The sequence below is a fragment of the Osmerus eperlanus genome, unplaced genomic scaffold, assembly GCF_963692335.1.
Source record: "Osmerus eperlanus unplaced genomic scaffold, fOsmEpe2.1 SCAFFOLD_130, whole genome shotgun sequence".
NCBI classification, from domain to species: domain Eukaryota; kingdom Metazoa; phylum Chordata; class Actinopteri; order Osmeriformes; family Osmeridae; genus Osmerus; species Osmerus eperlanus.
Window position 1 is genome coordinate 2,501 of NW_026911740.1, and position 15,545 is coordinate 18,045.

General features: G+C 50.4%; 1 protein-coding gene and 1 long non-coding RNA gene across 2 annotated transcripts in view; both read left to right on the forward strand.

The window, feature by feature from the left end:
- The window catches only part of gk5 (glycerol kinase 5), a 10,460-nt gene extending 160 nt beyond the window's left edge, over positions 1 to 10,300 (forward strand). Inside the window, exons 1-16 of the mRNA XM_062455889.1 lie at positions 1 to 592; positions 768 to 861; positions 997 to 1,072; positions 1,378 to 1,471; positions 1,596 to 1,727; positions 1,930 to 2,005; positions 2,642 to 2,703; positions 2,798 to 2,871; positions 5,991 to 6,051; positions 6,132 to 6,258; positions 6,355 to 6,459; positions 6,538 to 6,632; positions 7,059 to 7,162; positions 7,234 to 7,293; positions 7,505 to 7,638; positions 10,143 to 10,300. The exon at positions 1 to 592 is cut by the window's left edge and continues 160 nt beyond it. Of these exons, the coding sequence (XP_062311873.1) occupies positions 413 to 592; positions 768 to 861; positions 997 to 1,072; positions 1,378 to 1,471; positions 1,596 to 1,727; positions 1,930 to 2,005; positions 2,642 to 2,703; positions 2,798 to 2,871; positions 5,991 to 6,051; positions 6,132 to 6,258; positions 6,355 to 6,459; positions 6,538 to 6,632; positions 7,059 to 7,162; positions 7,234 to 7,293; positions 7,505 to 7,638; positions 10,143 to 10,300 (1,632 nt within the window). The 5' untranslated portion in view covers positions 1 to 412. The remainder of the gene's footprint in view (positions 593 to 767; positions 862 to 996; positions 1,073 to 1,377; positions 1,472 to 1,595; positions 1,728 to 1,929; positions 2,006 to 2,641; positions 2,704 to 2,797; positions 2,872 to 5,990; positions 6,052 to 6,131; positions 6,259 to 6,354; positions 6,460 to 6,537; positions 6,633 to 7,058; positions 7,163 to 7,233; positions 7,294 to 7,504; positions 7,639 to 10,142) is intronic.
- A 144-nt stretch (positions 10,301 to 10,444) lies between these two features.
- Positions 10,445 to 12,642, forward strand: LOC134016544 (uncharacterized). The gene is made up of 2 exons (XR_009929550.1): positions 10,445 to 11,201; positions 12,433 to 12,642. It is a non-coding gene; the product is annotated as an uncharacterized LOC134016544 (long non-coding RNA).
- The last annotated feature ends 2,903 nt before the right edge of the window (positions 12,643 to 15,545 follow it).

The following is a 15,545-nucleotide window of genomic DNA, read 5'->3' on the forward strand; positions in this document are numbered from 1 at the left end:
CATGCACCTTTGATGTTAAAGTAAACATGAAGTGTAGTCAGTCGTCTGGCAGTTTTAAGTGTAGACTACTCTAAACTTTTGTAATATTTCGTGGCGTGGGGAGGCTGTGTGGAAGTTTATGTTACTCAAAGCACACATTTCTAGATCCGGGACACGAGTCAAGATTGGTGTTGAATGACTTCGGTCTTTTCAACACGCGGTGTCAGCGGGACCAAATTCTTAGAAAATCATTACTGCAGGCCCACGAGGAAACAGTGCAACGCGGGTCAGTTTAGAAAGATAACAGAGGTAAACAAATGACAGAATGGTCCGAAGGACGAAATACAGTATGTCAACAAGTTAGTTTGGCCAATGCGAGTCCAAATATTTATGAGAGTCGCGGTTGCGGTCAGTTGAGTGAAGTGTTTCAAGAATGGAACAAGAAAAACCAGTACCATCGCTGCCGATAACAGGAAATCATTATACAATGGGAACTCAGCGGAACGGAATCAAACAAGAAAGTTATATTGTGTCGGTGGATGTGGGGACAACGTCGATAAAATGTCACGTCTTCGACAAGAAGGCCCAGATCAAGGGTTCCTGTACCTCGAAGGTAAGTCACCAATAAATAAATAGCTAAGCTAACTACCTCGCTAGAAAACATATTTCATGTGTAGCTAACTGACTGTGATAAGTTCGAGAGAACACATGGTCAGGCTAGCGTCCGTCTCTAAGCCAGCTAGATGTACTTTTTAGTTCGTGAGGTTGTGAACACTGTGGTTGTGCAGGTGATTCTGTTGTACCCGGAGGAAGGCCAAGTGGAGATAGACCCAGAGGGCCTGTGGAGGGAGTTCGTCTCCGTGGTTAAAGGCGCCGTTCAAGGTCAGTCACTCTCTAGTACAGGCTGTTGACACCCTGCACACCGTAGGGGATAAAACCGCATCAACACGATGTTATTGGTGTGTGTGTATTTTGATGTGTGTGTGTGTGTGTGTGTGTGTGTGTGTGTGTGTACAGATGCAGGGGTTCAGATGCGTCAGGTGAAGGGTCTGGGTATCTCCACACAGAGGAGCACCTTTACCACCTGGGACAGGTGAGCACACACACACACACTCTTTCTATAGGGAGAAGGTTGCCAGTTCGATTCCCGGCCGTGACAAATGACGTTGTGTCCTTGGGCAAGGCACTTCACCCTACTTGCTTCGGGGAATGTCCCTGTACTTACTGTAAGTCGCTCTGGATAAGAGCGTCTGCTAAATGACTAAATGTAATGTAATGTAATGTTCTATCTCTCCCTCCTCTCTCTCCCTTCCTCCTCACTGTGTCTCCCTACCTCTGTCTCCCCCTCCCTCATCCCCCTTTCTCTCTCCTCTCTCTCGCTCTCTCTCTCTCCCCCAGGAACACAGGTCGTACGTTCCATAACTTCATCACCTGGCAGGATCTGAGGGCGACAGACCTGGTCCGGTCATGGAACACCTCTTGCACCATGAAGGTCAAAGTTCACTCTGCTTTTATTCTAAACTTATTGACTAATGAACCCGTTTGTCTTTTTCTCTGTGGACTGTTTATGTGTGTGTGTAACTGTGTTTGTGTGTGTAACTGTGTGTGTGTGGCAGGTCATCCATGGGGTGACGAAGCTCCTGTACTTCCTGTCCAGACGTAAGCACTTCCTGGCAACCAGTCTGGTGGTCTTCTCAACACAGCACGTCACCTTCAGACTGGCCTGGGCCCTCACACACTACCCAGAGGTGAGGGAGGGAGTGTGTGTGACCAGGCTTATTATATCCTACTCCAGTGTTTGACCTTTTCCCTACTGTGAACCCACTCTCCTCTGATTGGCTGTTCACTCACTCCCTCAGACTGTCTGATTGGCTGTTGAGAAGCAACTCTTCTCCTACCAGAGTCATGGTCACTAACTCCTCCCCTCTTCATCTCTCCTCTCGTCCTCAGTTGAGTTGTGCAGTATCCGAAGGGACATGTTGTTTTGGCACCATAGACACCTGGCTGCTGTACAAACTCACTAAAGGTAGGAGGAAGTCTCTCTCTGTCCTCCCTTTCCTCCTCTCTCCTCCTCTCCCTCTGTGTCCTCCTCCCCTCTCTCTCCTCCTCCCCTCTCTCTCCTCCTCTCCCTCTGTCTCCACCTCCCCTCTCTCTCTCCACCTCCTCTCTCCTCCTCTCCCTCTGTCTCCACCTCCCCTCTCTCTCCACCTCCTCTCTCCTCCTCCCCTCTCTCTCTCCTCCTCCTCTCTCTCTCCTCCTCCTCTCTCTCTCCTCCTCCTCTCTCCTCCTCCCCTCTCTCTCCTCCTCTCCCTCTCTCTCCTCCTCTCCCTCTCTCTCCTCCTCTCCCTCTGTCTCCACCTCCCCTCTCTCTCTCCACCTCCTCTCTCCTCCTCCCCTCTCTCTCTCCTCCTCCCCTCTCACTTTCCACCTCCTCTTTCTCCTCCTCTCTCTCTTTTTACTCTGTCATGTCTGCTAGCATGTCGGAAGGTTAGCATCAGGTTCCAGAACTCTCTGTTCTAGGGAGTGAGGAAGTGATTTGGTTACCTGTGCTTTCCCGTGTCTAGTGATCTGCAGCTGGGTGTGTGTATGGAATGTATGGGGTGTGTGTGTGTATGGTGTGTGTGTGTGTATGGAATGTGTGTATGGTGTGTGTGTGTTTCAGGACTGGTCCATGCTACAGACTACTCCAACGCCAGCGCCACTGGGATTTTTGACTCATACCAGGTCTGACCACTCAGTGAAATGACCCACCTCTGTCCACATTACCTGTGCGTTTACACATCTGTATGTGTGTTCACTCCTGTGTGTGTGTGTGTAGATGTGTTGGAGTAGCCTTCTGTGTTCTCTCGTCTCCCTGCCTCTCTCCATCCTCCCTGACATCCTTGACACTGGGTGAGTAACTTCCTGTCACATGACCACTACGGTCACTTCTTGTTGGTCCCCTGTCACATGCCCATGTACAGCACAGCTACCGTATTTAACGGAAAATAAGCTGCGGCTTGTACTCCAATTTTACAGTTTTCTTGTGCTTGTGCAGCTTATATTTCGAAGCGGCTTTAGTCCGGATTTAGAACAAAAAAGTGGCTTGGTCTCAAGATCTCTACAGACCGTGCAGTTAATTTAATGCTAAACACTTGAACAGGGGCTTATTACTTGAAAGAGGAATGATTCGTAATGAAAGGCCCGTATTCCCTCTTCCTGGAGGAATTTGCAGATTTTAGTGCTGATCTTGTGACATATACTGATAACGTCTTGATTATGGGTGATTTTAACATTCATGTGGATGACCCAAAAGATCCTTTAAGTAAGGCCTTTACTGCTCTAATGTATTCCACAGGTCTCACTCAGGTGGTTTCCAAACCTACCCATCTTCACTCGCATACATTAGATTTAGTTCTCACGCGGGGAATCAAGATTAGTGACGTCATTGTCCACCCCCACAATCCTATATTATCAGACCATTGTCTGGTCACCTTCAAAATGGACCTCTGCCAGAGCCTTGGAGGCACTAAGAATATTTCTACTAGCCGCTGCATAACCCCAAACACAGCTCTGGAACTGGCTAATATTCTACCCGCTGCACTAGAAGTCCTTGATGTCCCAAATAAATCATTAAATACTAAAACGAGGGATCTGAATTTGGTTCTTCAGCTATCCCTAGACTCTGTTGCCCCTCTCAAACCAAGGAAAAGAAAGGACAAGAAACTGGCTCCATGGTATTCAGAGGAAACCCGCACTCTTAAGAGGTTCACTAGATAACTAGAACATAAGTGGCGTACCACTAAATTGGAGGTTTTCCGCCTGGCCTGGAAGGACAGCCTAATGGAGTACAAGCAAGTCCTCATTAGGTCCAGATCAGATTATTTCTCTAGGTTGATTAGTAAGAACAAACACAACACTAAGTTCCTATTTGACACTGTTGCAAATCTCACTAAGAAAAGTACACTCTGTGTTAGTTCAGATTTCTCTCCCAATGATTTCTTAGATTTCTTTGACCAAAAAATGTATGCAATAAGGGACAAACTACAGACTAGTCCTGGAGGAGTGGCCATCAACACTGAACTTTCCCCTATACCAAGCATGTTGAGGCTCTCACTCACTTTAACCCTATTTCTATGGAGGCGTTCATCGAGCTGATAGACTCCTCGAAACCCACTAGCTGCCTTCTCGATCCTCTCCCTGCCAAACTCTGTAGGGAACTTCTCCCTATTATTGGACCACCCATGCTTAGTATTATTAATGAATCTACTGTAATTGGCCAAGTCCCCAACGATTTCAAACAAGCTATTATTAAGCCCCTTCTTAAAAAACCAAACCTGGATCCAGGCTGTCTTAGCAACTACAGGCCAATTTCAAATTTGCCATTTATCTCCAAAATTTTAGAGAAGGCTGTGGCACAACAGCTCACTGAGCACCTCTCCTCAAATCAGCTTTATGAACCTCTCCAGTCTGGATTTCGTCTCCACCACAGCACTGAAACTGCATTAGCCAAGGTAGTCAATGATCTACTGTTAGCCTCTGACGCGGGTTCTTTCTCTGTCCTGGTTCTTCTAGACCTAAGTGCAGCTTTTGACACGGTGGATCATGAGATTCTCTTGGAGCGTATGGAGAACTATGTTGGGATTTCTGGTACATCACTTCAGTGGTTTAGATCGTATCTATCCGATAGATCACAATATGTCCACTATGATGGCTGCTCATCCAGGAACCCCACAGGGTTCAGTTCTAGGCCCTCTGTTATTTTCTCTCTATATGCTGCCTTTAGGAAACATAATTAGAAGCTCTGGGGTAAATTTTCACTGTTATGCAGATGATACTCAGCTATATATGTCTATAAAGTCTGGAGAATTTCCACATTCTATGGAAAAATGTGTTTCTAGGTTGAGAGCTTGGATGACTGCAAATTTCCTTCTTCTAAATTCGGATAAAACCGAGGTTCAAATTTTCGGTCCTAAAAAATATAGAAATAATTTTTCCAATCTGACCTTAGACCTAGACGGCGTCAAAGTCTCTCAAAACCAGCTAGTAAAAAATTTAGGAGTCACAATGGACCCAGACCTTTCGTTTGAGTACCATATTAAGCAAATTACTAGAACTGCATTTTTCCATCTACGCAATATTGCCAAAATACGAACATTTCTCTCAAAGGATGATGCCGAAAAACTAATACATGCATTTGTTACGTCCCGATTGGACTATTGCAATGTGTTGTTCTCTGGCCTCCCAATTACCCACCTAAAAAATTTACAGCGGGTGCAAAATGCTGATGCTAGACTATTGACCAGAACAAGAAAGTTTACATACAGTATACATTCCCTGCTCTCCTCTCTCTGTCCCCCCCCACACACATCCCTTGTGGTGTGGGGGGTTTGAGTTGTCAGCACCTGCCTGGTCGTCGGTCAGCCAACGCTGGACCTGGTCGCGAGTCTCCCGGTCCTGTCCTACATCTATAAAGTTGAATAATGGATTTTGGTGTTTTAAAAACCCATCGACACTGTATGACTATGTTTAGCCTGTGTTCTGCTCCTCTCTCCCACCAACCGTCTCTGGAGGAGGGGATCCCTCTCTGAATTGCTCCTCCCAAGGTTTCTTCCATTTTTTTTTTCTCCTGTTGAGTTTTTTGGGAGTTTTTCCTTGTCTTCCTTGAGGGTTTAGGTTGGTTGAGGGGCAGCTCTATGGGCATATGTGAAGCCCTCTGTGACATGCTTGCGTGTAAAAAGGGCTATACAAATAAATTTGATTTGATTTGAAAGTGAAAGTGCAGCTTATATTCCAGTGCGGTTTATACTCCGATTTAAAAACTCATTCTGGGGGGGTGCGGCTTATACACGATGCGGCTTATTTTCCGTAAAACACGGTAGTCGCTTCAGGTTAAGGTTCTGCATCACCATGTCTGGGTTTATTTCACACTAAAATCTGGCTCTCTGTACAGTATCCCTCACTTAGTTTGTTATTATCCCCACCAAGGGTTCAAGGGATGTGATGTCATCTTCTACTTCCTGTTTCTTCAGGTACAACTATGGAAGCACAGATCCCTCCATCTTTGGTGTGCCCATCCCCATAATGTCTCTGGTGGGTCTCCTGGTTACTCTGCTGTGTAGTGTGATGTATGCGTGTGTGTCTGACCTGCAGTACCTCCCTCCTGCCTCTAGATGGCAGACCAGCAGGCAGCCATGTTTGGGGAGTGCTGCTTTGACGTTGGCGACGTGAAGATCACCATGGGAACAGGCACCTTCATGAACATCAACACTGGGAACAAACCACACACTTCCATGTCAGGTATGTTTACACACACACACACACTAGTAACATAACCACGCTACACACACACACACTAACAACAGTGTGTGTGTGCGTGTGTGTGTGTGCGCGCAGGCCTGTACCCCGTGGTGGGCTGGAAGCTGGGTCCTGAGGTGGTTTACCTGGCGGAGGGGAACGCTGCCGACACCGGCACTGCTATCAGATGGGCCCAGGAGCTGGGTGAGTTAGACAGGAAGTGACATCAGAGGTGTGAGTTAGACAGGAAGTGAGGTGTGATTGAAGGTGTTCCTGTTGCAGAGCTGTTTTCAGACGTGCGTGAAACGGAGCTCATGGCCGGCAGTGTGGACGACTCTGACGGGGTCTGCTTTGTCCCCTCCTTCAGCGGCCTGCAGGTGTGTGTGTGTGGCCTGGTTATGTTACTAGTGTGTGTGTGTGTGTGTGTGTGTGTGTGTGTGCAGCCTGGTTATGTTACGTGTGTGTGTGTGTGTGTGCAGCCTGGTTATGTTACGTGTGTGTGTGTGTGCAGCCTGGTTATGTTACGTGTGTGTGTGTGTGTGTGTGTGCAGCCTGGTTATGTTACGTGTGTGTGTGTGTGCAGCCTGGTTATGTTACGTGTGTGTGTGTGTGTGTGTGCAGCCTGGTTATGTTACGTGTGTGTGTGTTATGTTGCTAGTGTTTGTGCAGTAACCAGCCTGTCTGCTCTCTCTCTCTGCTGCCTCGCTCGCTCGCCCAGCTTCTGTAAGTGGGTCATCATTCTCCAACCAAGCAAAACTTCTGCTCTCAGTACTGTCACCTGAGCTGTGTGTCTGTGTGTGCAGGCTCCTCTGAATGACCCCCAGGCCTGTGCCTCCTTCATGGGTCTGAAACCCTCCACCACCAAGCAACACCTGGTCCGAGCCATCCTGGAGTCTGTCGCCTTCAGGTGGGTCTTACTGGGGGGGGGGGCGTGCGTGTTACTGTGTGTGTGTGTATTGACCCTGCTCTCTGTTTCAGGAGTAAGCAGTTGTATGAGGTGATGCTGAGAGAGACTAACATTCCTATCAACAAGATCAGGTACACACACATTCACACACGTGGACACACACACACTGTAACACACAAACACACTGTAACACACCTGCACAAGATCAAGTGCTGTTTACTTGCTCCCTGTCTATATGAGACTTCCTACTCACTCTCTCTGCCCTCCCTCCCCTCCCCTCTCTGCCCTCCCGCCCCTCCCTCACCTCCCTCCCCTCCCCTCCCCTCCCCCCTCTCCACCCAGGGCTGATGGGGGCGTGTGCACCAACAACTTTGTGATGCAGCTGATTGCAGACGTGTTCGGCAGGCAGGTGACCAGACCAGCTCATCACGACATGTCCTGTCTGGGGGCAGCGTTCGTGGCAGGGCTGGGGATGGGTACAAACACACACACACAGACACACAAAGAAATACATACCGTATTTCTTCGATTTAACGCCGCAGCGTTTATTAAACAATGTTCATTTTATGGTGCAGCGTTTATTCGAGGGTGGCGTTTATTTGAGGGCAGCGTTTAATACGGTATGCTAGGCTAGCTGCGCTAGTATGCTAATGTGTCTTTAGTAGGGCTGTCAAGCGAGTAAAAAATATTTAATCGCATTATTTCATATAGTTAATCGCAAATGTATTTGAATTTATTTAATCTGTTTAAATTTTACCCCAATGAAAGATTTCTTTGTGAAATAACATTAAAAGGGTGTACTTAACTTAAAATAACTGGAGGATAACAAGATGATTGTGAGGGAGTTTTATTCACTCACACATAGGCTGTACAATATTGAACATACACATTGTTATATAGGTAGGAAATGTAATCTCAAATTTAACATTGTCGAGTGTTGTCTGCCGTATATTACCGGAGCTGCTGTTGCTAGCTGTGTGCTTTGCTTGCATGTGATAGTTTAGGCTGGAAGTACTCCGGGGATAACTAAACTCAGCCTGACAATCAGTAGGCTACACCAGTGGTTCTCAAAGTCTCGCGACCCCCCCAGGGGTTGACAACGAGGGGGTGACAATGTGCCTTGATTTCCAGAAATCAAGGAACATTGTAAAACAATTAGAAATAGCATATTTTAGCCAAAATTTTAACAAGTTAAAAACAGTAGTTAAATTAATGCATGCAAATAAAAAAGCCATCAGCCTTTTGATTTTCCATTCACTGTAAGTACGGCAAACCATCTGACATCCAAGCAGGAGGACGCATTAGTTGAACTGTCAAGCGACCGAACGTTAAAGGCAGCGTTCTCAGCCAAGACACTGGCTGAGTTTTGGATTTCAGTGGAGAGGGAATACCCATGGCCGCGGGAACTATGGGTGCTGAGAGTGCTGCAGCACCCCCTGACAGCACGAAAATTGAAAATGATATTACTTGAAAATCCACCACCGCGGCACAGCCCCGCAGTAGCGGACTGGCCATCGGGAGCACCGGGAGAAGAATAACGATGGAAAACCAGGCTAAGAAACGTAAGGGTGGGGCTGAAAAAATTAAGAGACAAAAATACATCACCTTCACTAGATAAGGTTTTACCAATTGAAAAACAGCTGTTTATTTTACACTAAAGCTCAAAAAATATTTTGCCCTCAAATAAAGGCCAAAAAATTTGGCTCGCGCGCTCGCATTTACTATCGATCTCCCGAACTAGCATCACATCAAGCATTGCATGCATTAACAGGTTAGCTGTGGTGGCGTATACGGGGGCCGGTTCTGGTGGGCAGGTCTGGATCAGATCCAGGGCCTATTTTTACTCCCACGTATACGTAAACCACCTCCGAGGATGCGGGGGTAGCGAGTCACTGGCACCATCATTCATCTACCGTCGGCAGTCGAAGTCATGTGACGACAGGTGATTCCCAGGGTCAAAAAGAAACCTGCTAGTTTGAACAGCACGTTTTCTAAATCACCGATTAAGCAAATGTCAATTTTAGCTATAGCTAGCTATATTTAATCTGCTTTTTATTATGCTGATTTGCAATGCAAGAACAGCTAGATAGCGAAAACACCTACCTACTGTAGCCTTGTAAACTAGTTTAGCTTGCTAACGCAAGAGCACCGGCCTCTCTCTAGTTCTTTCAATAGATAATCTAGACAGGCGTTAGCAATAGGCTAGACTGCTATTTGTTAGACTGCTTGTATTTTTTCGTAAGATTCCCTTCTAATGCCGACTAACAGCTATTCTCTAGCTAGGGTCGGCGTTTATTACACAATGTTCATTTTCGGTGCAGCGTTTATTTGAGAAATACGGTACACAAATACACACACATATACATGTACTGTATACACTTCGATGTGGGAGGTACTCCAGCCCTGCATCTCCCCCTGCTGTCTGTGGGCGGTACTGAAGCTCTAACCCTGTGTCTCCCCCTGCTGTCTGTGGGCGGTACTGAAGCTCTAACCCTGTGTCTCCCCCTGCTGTCTGTGGGCAGTACTGCAGCTCTAACCCTGTGTCTCCCCCTGCTGTCTGTGGGCGGTACTGCAGCTCTAACCCTGTGTCTCCCCCTGCTGTCTGTGGGCGGTACTGAAGCTCTAACCCTGTGTCTCCCCCTGCTGTCTGTGGGCGGTACTGAAGCTCTAACCCTGTGTCTCCCCCTGCTGTCTGTGGGCAGTACTGCAGCTCTAACCCTGTGTCTCCCCCTGCTGTCTGTGGGCGGTACTGCAGCTCTAACCCTGTGTCTCCCCCTGCTGTCTGTGGGCGGTACTGCAGCTCTAACCCTGTGTCTCCCCCTGCTGTCTGTGGGCGGTACTGCAGCTCTAACCCTGTGTCTCCCCCTGCTGTCTGTGGGCGGTACTGCAGCCCTAACCCTGTGTCTCCCCCTGCTGTCTGTGGGCGGTACTGCAGCCCTAACCCTGTGTCTCCCCCTGCTGTCTGTGGGTGGTACTGCAGGGTTCTGGAGCGGTAAGGAGGAGCTGAAGAAGTTGCAGACCACGGAGCGCGAGTTCCTGCCCCAGAGAGGAGGGGGGGCGGGGGGGGGCTACCTGCCTGGGCTGCGGCGCTGGGAGAGGGCACTCCAGCGCTCCATGAACTGGTACAGCAAGGAGTGAGGGAGTGAGGGAGGGAGGGAGGGAGGGAGGGAGGGAAGGAGGGAGGGATGGAGGGAGGGAGGGAGGGAGGGAGGAGAGAGAGGGAGGGAGGGAGGGAGGGAGGGAGGGGAGAGGAGGGAGGGAGGGAGGGAGGGGAGAGGAGGGAGGGAGTGAGGGAGGGAGTGAGGGAGGGAGGGAGGGAGGACAAGGTGGGGTTGCAAATGATGGTTCTCCTGACTGCACACTAGCCCCAGAAACTGTAGGAAACACAGGAACCATAGGAACCGCAGGACTGGTTCTTCTGACGGGGCAGGGACCTGAGTCCTGACCAGATCAAGCTATTTTAACTACGTTTTAATCTGTGTATGTGAAGTATATGTACGCGCCTAACCCAGGTACACAGTTCAAACTGTAACTAATAATGTGAACTACAAGAAGATGAGGTTTACAAAGATGTCTGTGCGTGTGCATCGTGTGTGTGCGTGCATACGTGCGAGAGAAGTTTACAGTAGGAAAAGTATTTGAACAAACTGGAAGTGCTTGCATAGGAACTTCCTGGAGGGACTCATCAGGTGACCTATGAGCCAGCTAGTCTGGTATCTAGCTGTAGGGGAAGAGGGGGGTGGGGAGATTCAGGGCGGCCATGAGGTAGAGGGGAGGTGATTGGGGGTTTTCCCTCAAACCCATCCTTTCTCACCACCCTATCTAGCAGTGATTGGCTGGCTTCCTTCAAGGCCACGCCTCCTTCACCACAGATCTCCAAGATAGGTTTACAGTTTTGGTAGGCTTCCTGTTCCTGTACAGACTTTTTCCCCTAAAACAACTAGACCAGTCTTCTAATGTGAAGTACCGTATTATGCCTATAATAAATCCACCTGTTTCTATTCGGGGCATTGATAAATGTTGATGACATTTACATTTAGTCATTTAGCAGACGCTCTTATCCAGAGCGACTTACAGTAAGTACAGGGACATTCCCCCCGAAGCAAGTAGAGTAGAGTAATGTAGCATAGTCACCGAACATATACGAACATATTCTCAAGGACTACATGGCTCATGGACACTATTTCAATGACAGTAGTTGATGTGTTATAATGTGTGCTTTTCTCATTTACTTAGAATGTTGTTTAATTGAGGTTTGATTATAACTTCTCTTCAGGTATAGTTAAGTCTTGATATCAAAATGATTGTACCATACTAACAAAACTATTTATGAATGTTGTATTGTTATATTCTGAAGTTTAAGCATTCCATGGACAGTTGAAATAACGGAACTCAAAGCTAAGAGCCACTTCACACCTGGGCAGATCTCAGGACGACGCCCAGGTGGGGAGTAACTGACCAATGAAAGAGGTCACCTTCACGGGGACCCCCCCTTGTTCTTTGGAGTATAAAACCCCCAAACGTACAATCACCCCCGCTTTTTCGCAAGGATTCACCGGAAGAGTTCGCGACACATCTGACCTATCCTTCTCAATCAGCAACTCACTGGACCACCAGGAACTTTAACGAAAGATTCCTTTGCTCTAACCGTTTGACAACGACAAACGGAACTTTGACTCTTCTTCTTCAAACTGACAACAGTAACTGCGATTTGCAATATTTCTTACTTGTGACATGTTGGCATGTTGTGATTTAATTGTTGATGTTTGATTGTATTTTACAAATGATTTAACCTAACCATCGTTAGGTCAGTTGACATTGATCGTCCATTGTTGCTATAGAGGCCTACCTCTTCCTCTATACCTCTTTCTCTCTCTCTCTCCCTTCCCCCTCCCCACGCGCTCTACACAGCCATTGTGTTGCTCGCTCTCATTAGAATCTAGGCCTACTGTACTACTCTAGCCAAACTAACCCATAACTTATCTGGTATTTGTTCATTATAATTACATTTTCCTAAATAAATCATTGTGTATAATACTCGCGTATCTCTCACGTTATCTGATCTGCCCTACTTTCATAGAAGCCACTACTTAAGATTAGACTGATTATTACGAAGGCTATTATTCAATAAGGTTAAACAAGGTTTCCTCTGTCCCTTTAACAAATAAGAGGTGGTGCCCCGAAGAACTAGATACTTTATTATAAATTAAGTATTGCTAATCTTAAACGAGCAAACCCCGCTACAGTAAGGATGATGATAATGGTGTCAGATGAACTGTAGAGTAAGGATGATGATAATGGTGTCAGATGAACTGTAGAGTAAGGATGATGATGATAATGGTGTCAGATGAACTGTAGAGTAAGGATGATGATAATGGTGTCAGATGAACTGTAGTAATGAGTCTGTTTGTGTACTGATCGTTAACACGTCTGTCGTCAACATTTGAATGTTATCAAATAAATTGGAACATCAGTCAGTGTTTGTGTTTGTGTGTGTGAGAAGATGGGGAACATGGCCTAGGCTGTCACTGACCAATCGCTGTTCACAGTGTGGGGATGAAACAGCAGGGCCTCTGCAATGTGTCTTCACTGTGTCCTGGCAGGGCCTCTGCAGTGTGTCCTGGCAGGGCCTCTGCAGTGTGTCCTGGCAGGGCCTCTGCAGTGTGTCCTGGCAGGGTCTCTGCAGTGTGTCCTGGCAGGGCCTCTGCAGTGTGTCCTGGCAGGGCCTCTGCAGTGTGTCCTGGCAGGGTCTCTGCAGTGTGTCCTGGCAGGGCCTCTGCAGTGTGTCCTGGCAGGGTCTCTGCAGTGTGTCCTGGCAGGGTCTCTGCAGTGTGTCCTGGCAGGGTCTCTGCAGTGTGTCCTGGCAGGGTCTCTGCAGTGTGTCCTGGCAGGGTCTCTGCAGTGTGTCCTGGCAGGGCCTCTGCAGTGTGTCCTGGCAGGGTCTCTGCAGTGTGTCCTGGCAGGGTCTCTGCAGTGTGTCCTGGCAGGGTCTCTGCAGTGTGTCCTGGCAGGGCCTCTGCAGTGTGTCCTGGCAGGGCCTCTGCAGTGTGTCCTGGCAGGGCCTCTGCAGTGTGTCCTGGCAGGGCCTCTGCAGTGTGTCCTGGCAGGGCCTCTGCAGTGTGTCCTGGCAGGGTCTCTGCAGTGTGTCCTGGCAGGGTCTCTGCAGTGTGTCCTGGCAGGGCCTCTGCAGTGTGTCCTGGCAGGGCCTCTGCAGTGTGTCCTGGCAGGGTCTCTGCAGTGTGTCCTGGCAGGGTCTCTGCAGTGTGTCCTGGCAGGGCCTCTGCAGTGTGTCCTGGCAGGGCCTCTGCAGTGTGTCCTGGCAGGGTCTCTGCAGTGTGTCCTGGCAGGGCCTCTGCAGTGTGTCCTGGCAGGGCCTCTGCAGTGTGTCCTGGCAGGGTCTCTGCAGTGTGTCCTGGCAGGGCCTCTGCAGTGTGTCCTGGCAGGGCCTCTGCAGTGTGTCCTGGCAGGGCCTCTGCAGTGTGTCCTGGCAGGGTCTCTGCAGTGTGTCCTGGCAGGGTCTCTGCAGTGTGTCCTGGCAGGGCCTCTGCAGTGTGTCCTGGCAGGGCCTCTGCAGTGTGTCCTGGCAGGGCCTCTGCAGTGTGTCCTGGCAGGGCCTCTGCAGTGTGTCCTGGCAGGGTCTCTGCAGTGTGTCCTGGCAGGGCCTCTGCAGTGTGTCCTGGCAGGGCCTCTGCAGTGTGTCCTGGCAGGGCCTCTGCAGTGTGTCCTGGCAGGGTCTCTGCAGTGTGTCCTGGCAGGGCCTCTGCAGTGTGTCCTGGCAGGGCCTCTGCAGTGTGTCCTGGCAGGGTCTCTGCAGTGTGTCCTGGCAGGGCCTCTGCAGTGTGTCCTGGCAGGGTCTCTGCAGTGTGTCCTGGCAGGGCCTCTGCAGTGTGTCCTGGCAGGGCCTCTGCAGTGTGTCCTGGCAGGGTCTCTGCAGTGTGTCCTGGCAGGGCCTCTGCAGTGTGTCCTGGCAGGGTCTCTGCAGTGTGTCCTGGCAGGGTCTCTGCAGTGTGTCCTGGCAGGGTCTCTGCAGTGTGTCCTGGCAGGGTCTCTGCAGTGTGTCCTGGCAGGGCCTCTGCAGTGTGTCCTGGCAGGGCCTCTGCAGTGTGTCCTGGCAGGGCCTCTGCAGTGTGTCCTGGCAGGGCCTCTGCAGTGTGTCCTGGCAGGGCCTCTGCAGTGTGTCCTGGCAGGGCCTCTGCAGTGTGTCCTGGCAGGGTCTCTGCAGTGTGTCCTGGCAGGGCCTCTGCAGTGTGTCCTGGCAGGGCCTCTGCAGTGTGTCCTGGCAGGGCCTCTGCAGTGTGTCCTGGCAGGGTCTCTGCAGTGTGTCCTGGCAGGGCCTCTGCAGTGTGTCCTGGCAGGGCCTCTGCAGTGTGTCCTGGCAGGGCCTCTGCAGTGTGTCCTGGCAGGGCCTCTGCAGTGTGTCCTGGCAGGGTCTCTGCAGTGTGTCCTGGCAGGGTCTCTGCAGTGTGTCCTGGCAGGGTCTCTGCAGTGTGTCCTGGCAGGGTCTCTGCAGTGTGTCCTGGCAGGGCCTCTGCAGTGTGTCCTGGCAGGGCCTCTGCAGTGTGTCCTGGCAGGGCCTCTGCAGTGTGTCCTGGCAGGGTCTCTGCAGTGTGTCCTGGCAGGGCCTCTGCAGTGTGTCCTGGCAGGGTCTCTGCAGTGTGTCCTGGCAGGGCCTCTGCAGTGTGTCCTGGCAGGGCCTCTGCAGTGTGTCCTGGCAGGGCCTCTGCAGTGTGTCCTGGCAGGGTCTCTGCAGTGTGTCCTGGCAGGGTCTCTGCAGTGTGTCCTGGCAGGGCCTCTGCAGTGTGTCCTGGCAGGGCCTCTGCAGTGTGTCCTGGCAGGGTCTCTGCAGTGTGTCCTGGCAGGGTCTCTGCAGTGTGTCCTGGCAGGGCCTCTGCAGTGTGTCCTGGCAGGGCCTCTGCAGTGTGTCCTGGCAGGGCCTCTGCAGTGTGTCCTGGCAGGGCCTCTGCAGTGTGTCCTGGCAGGGCCTCTGCAGTGTGTCCTGGCAGGGTCTCTGCAGTGTGTCCTGGCAGGGCCTCTGCAGTGTGTCCTGGCAGGGCCTCTGCAGTGTGTCCTGGCAGGGTCTCTGCAGTGTGTCCTGGCAGGGTCTCTGCAGTGTGTCCTGGCAGGGCCTCTGCAGTGTGTCCTGGCAGGGCCTCTGCAGTGTGTCCTGGCAGGGCCTCTGCAGTGTGTCCTGGCAGGGCCTCTGCAGTGTGTCCTGGCAGGGTCTCTGCAGTGTGTCCTGGCAGGGCCTCTGCAGTGTGTCCTGGCAGGGCCTCTGCAGTGTGTCCTGGCAGGGCCTCTGCAGTGTGTCCTGGCAGGGTCTCTGCAGTGTGTCCTGGCAGGGCCTCTGCAGTGTGTCCTGGCAGGGCCTCTGCAGTGTGTCCTG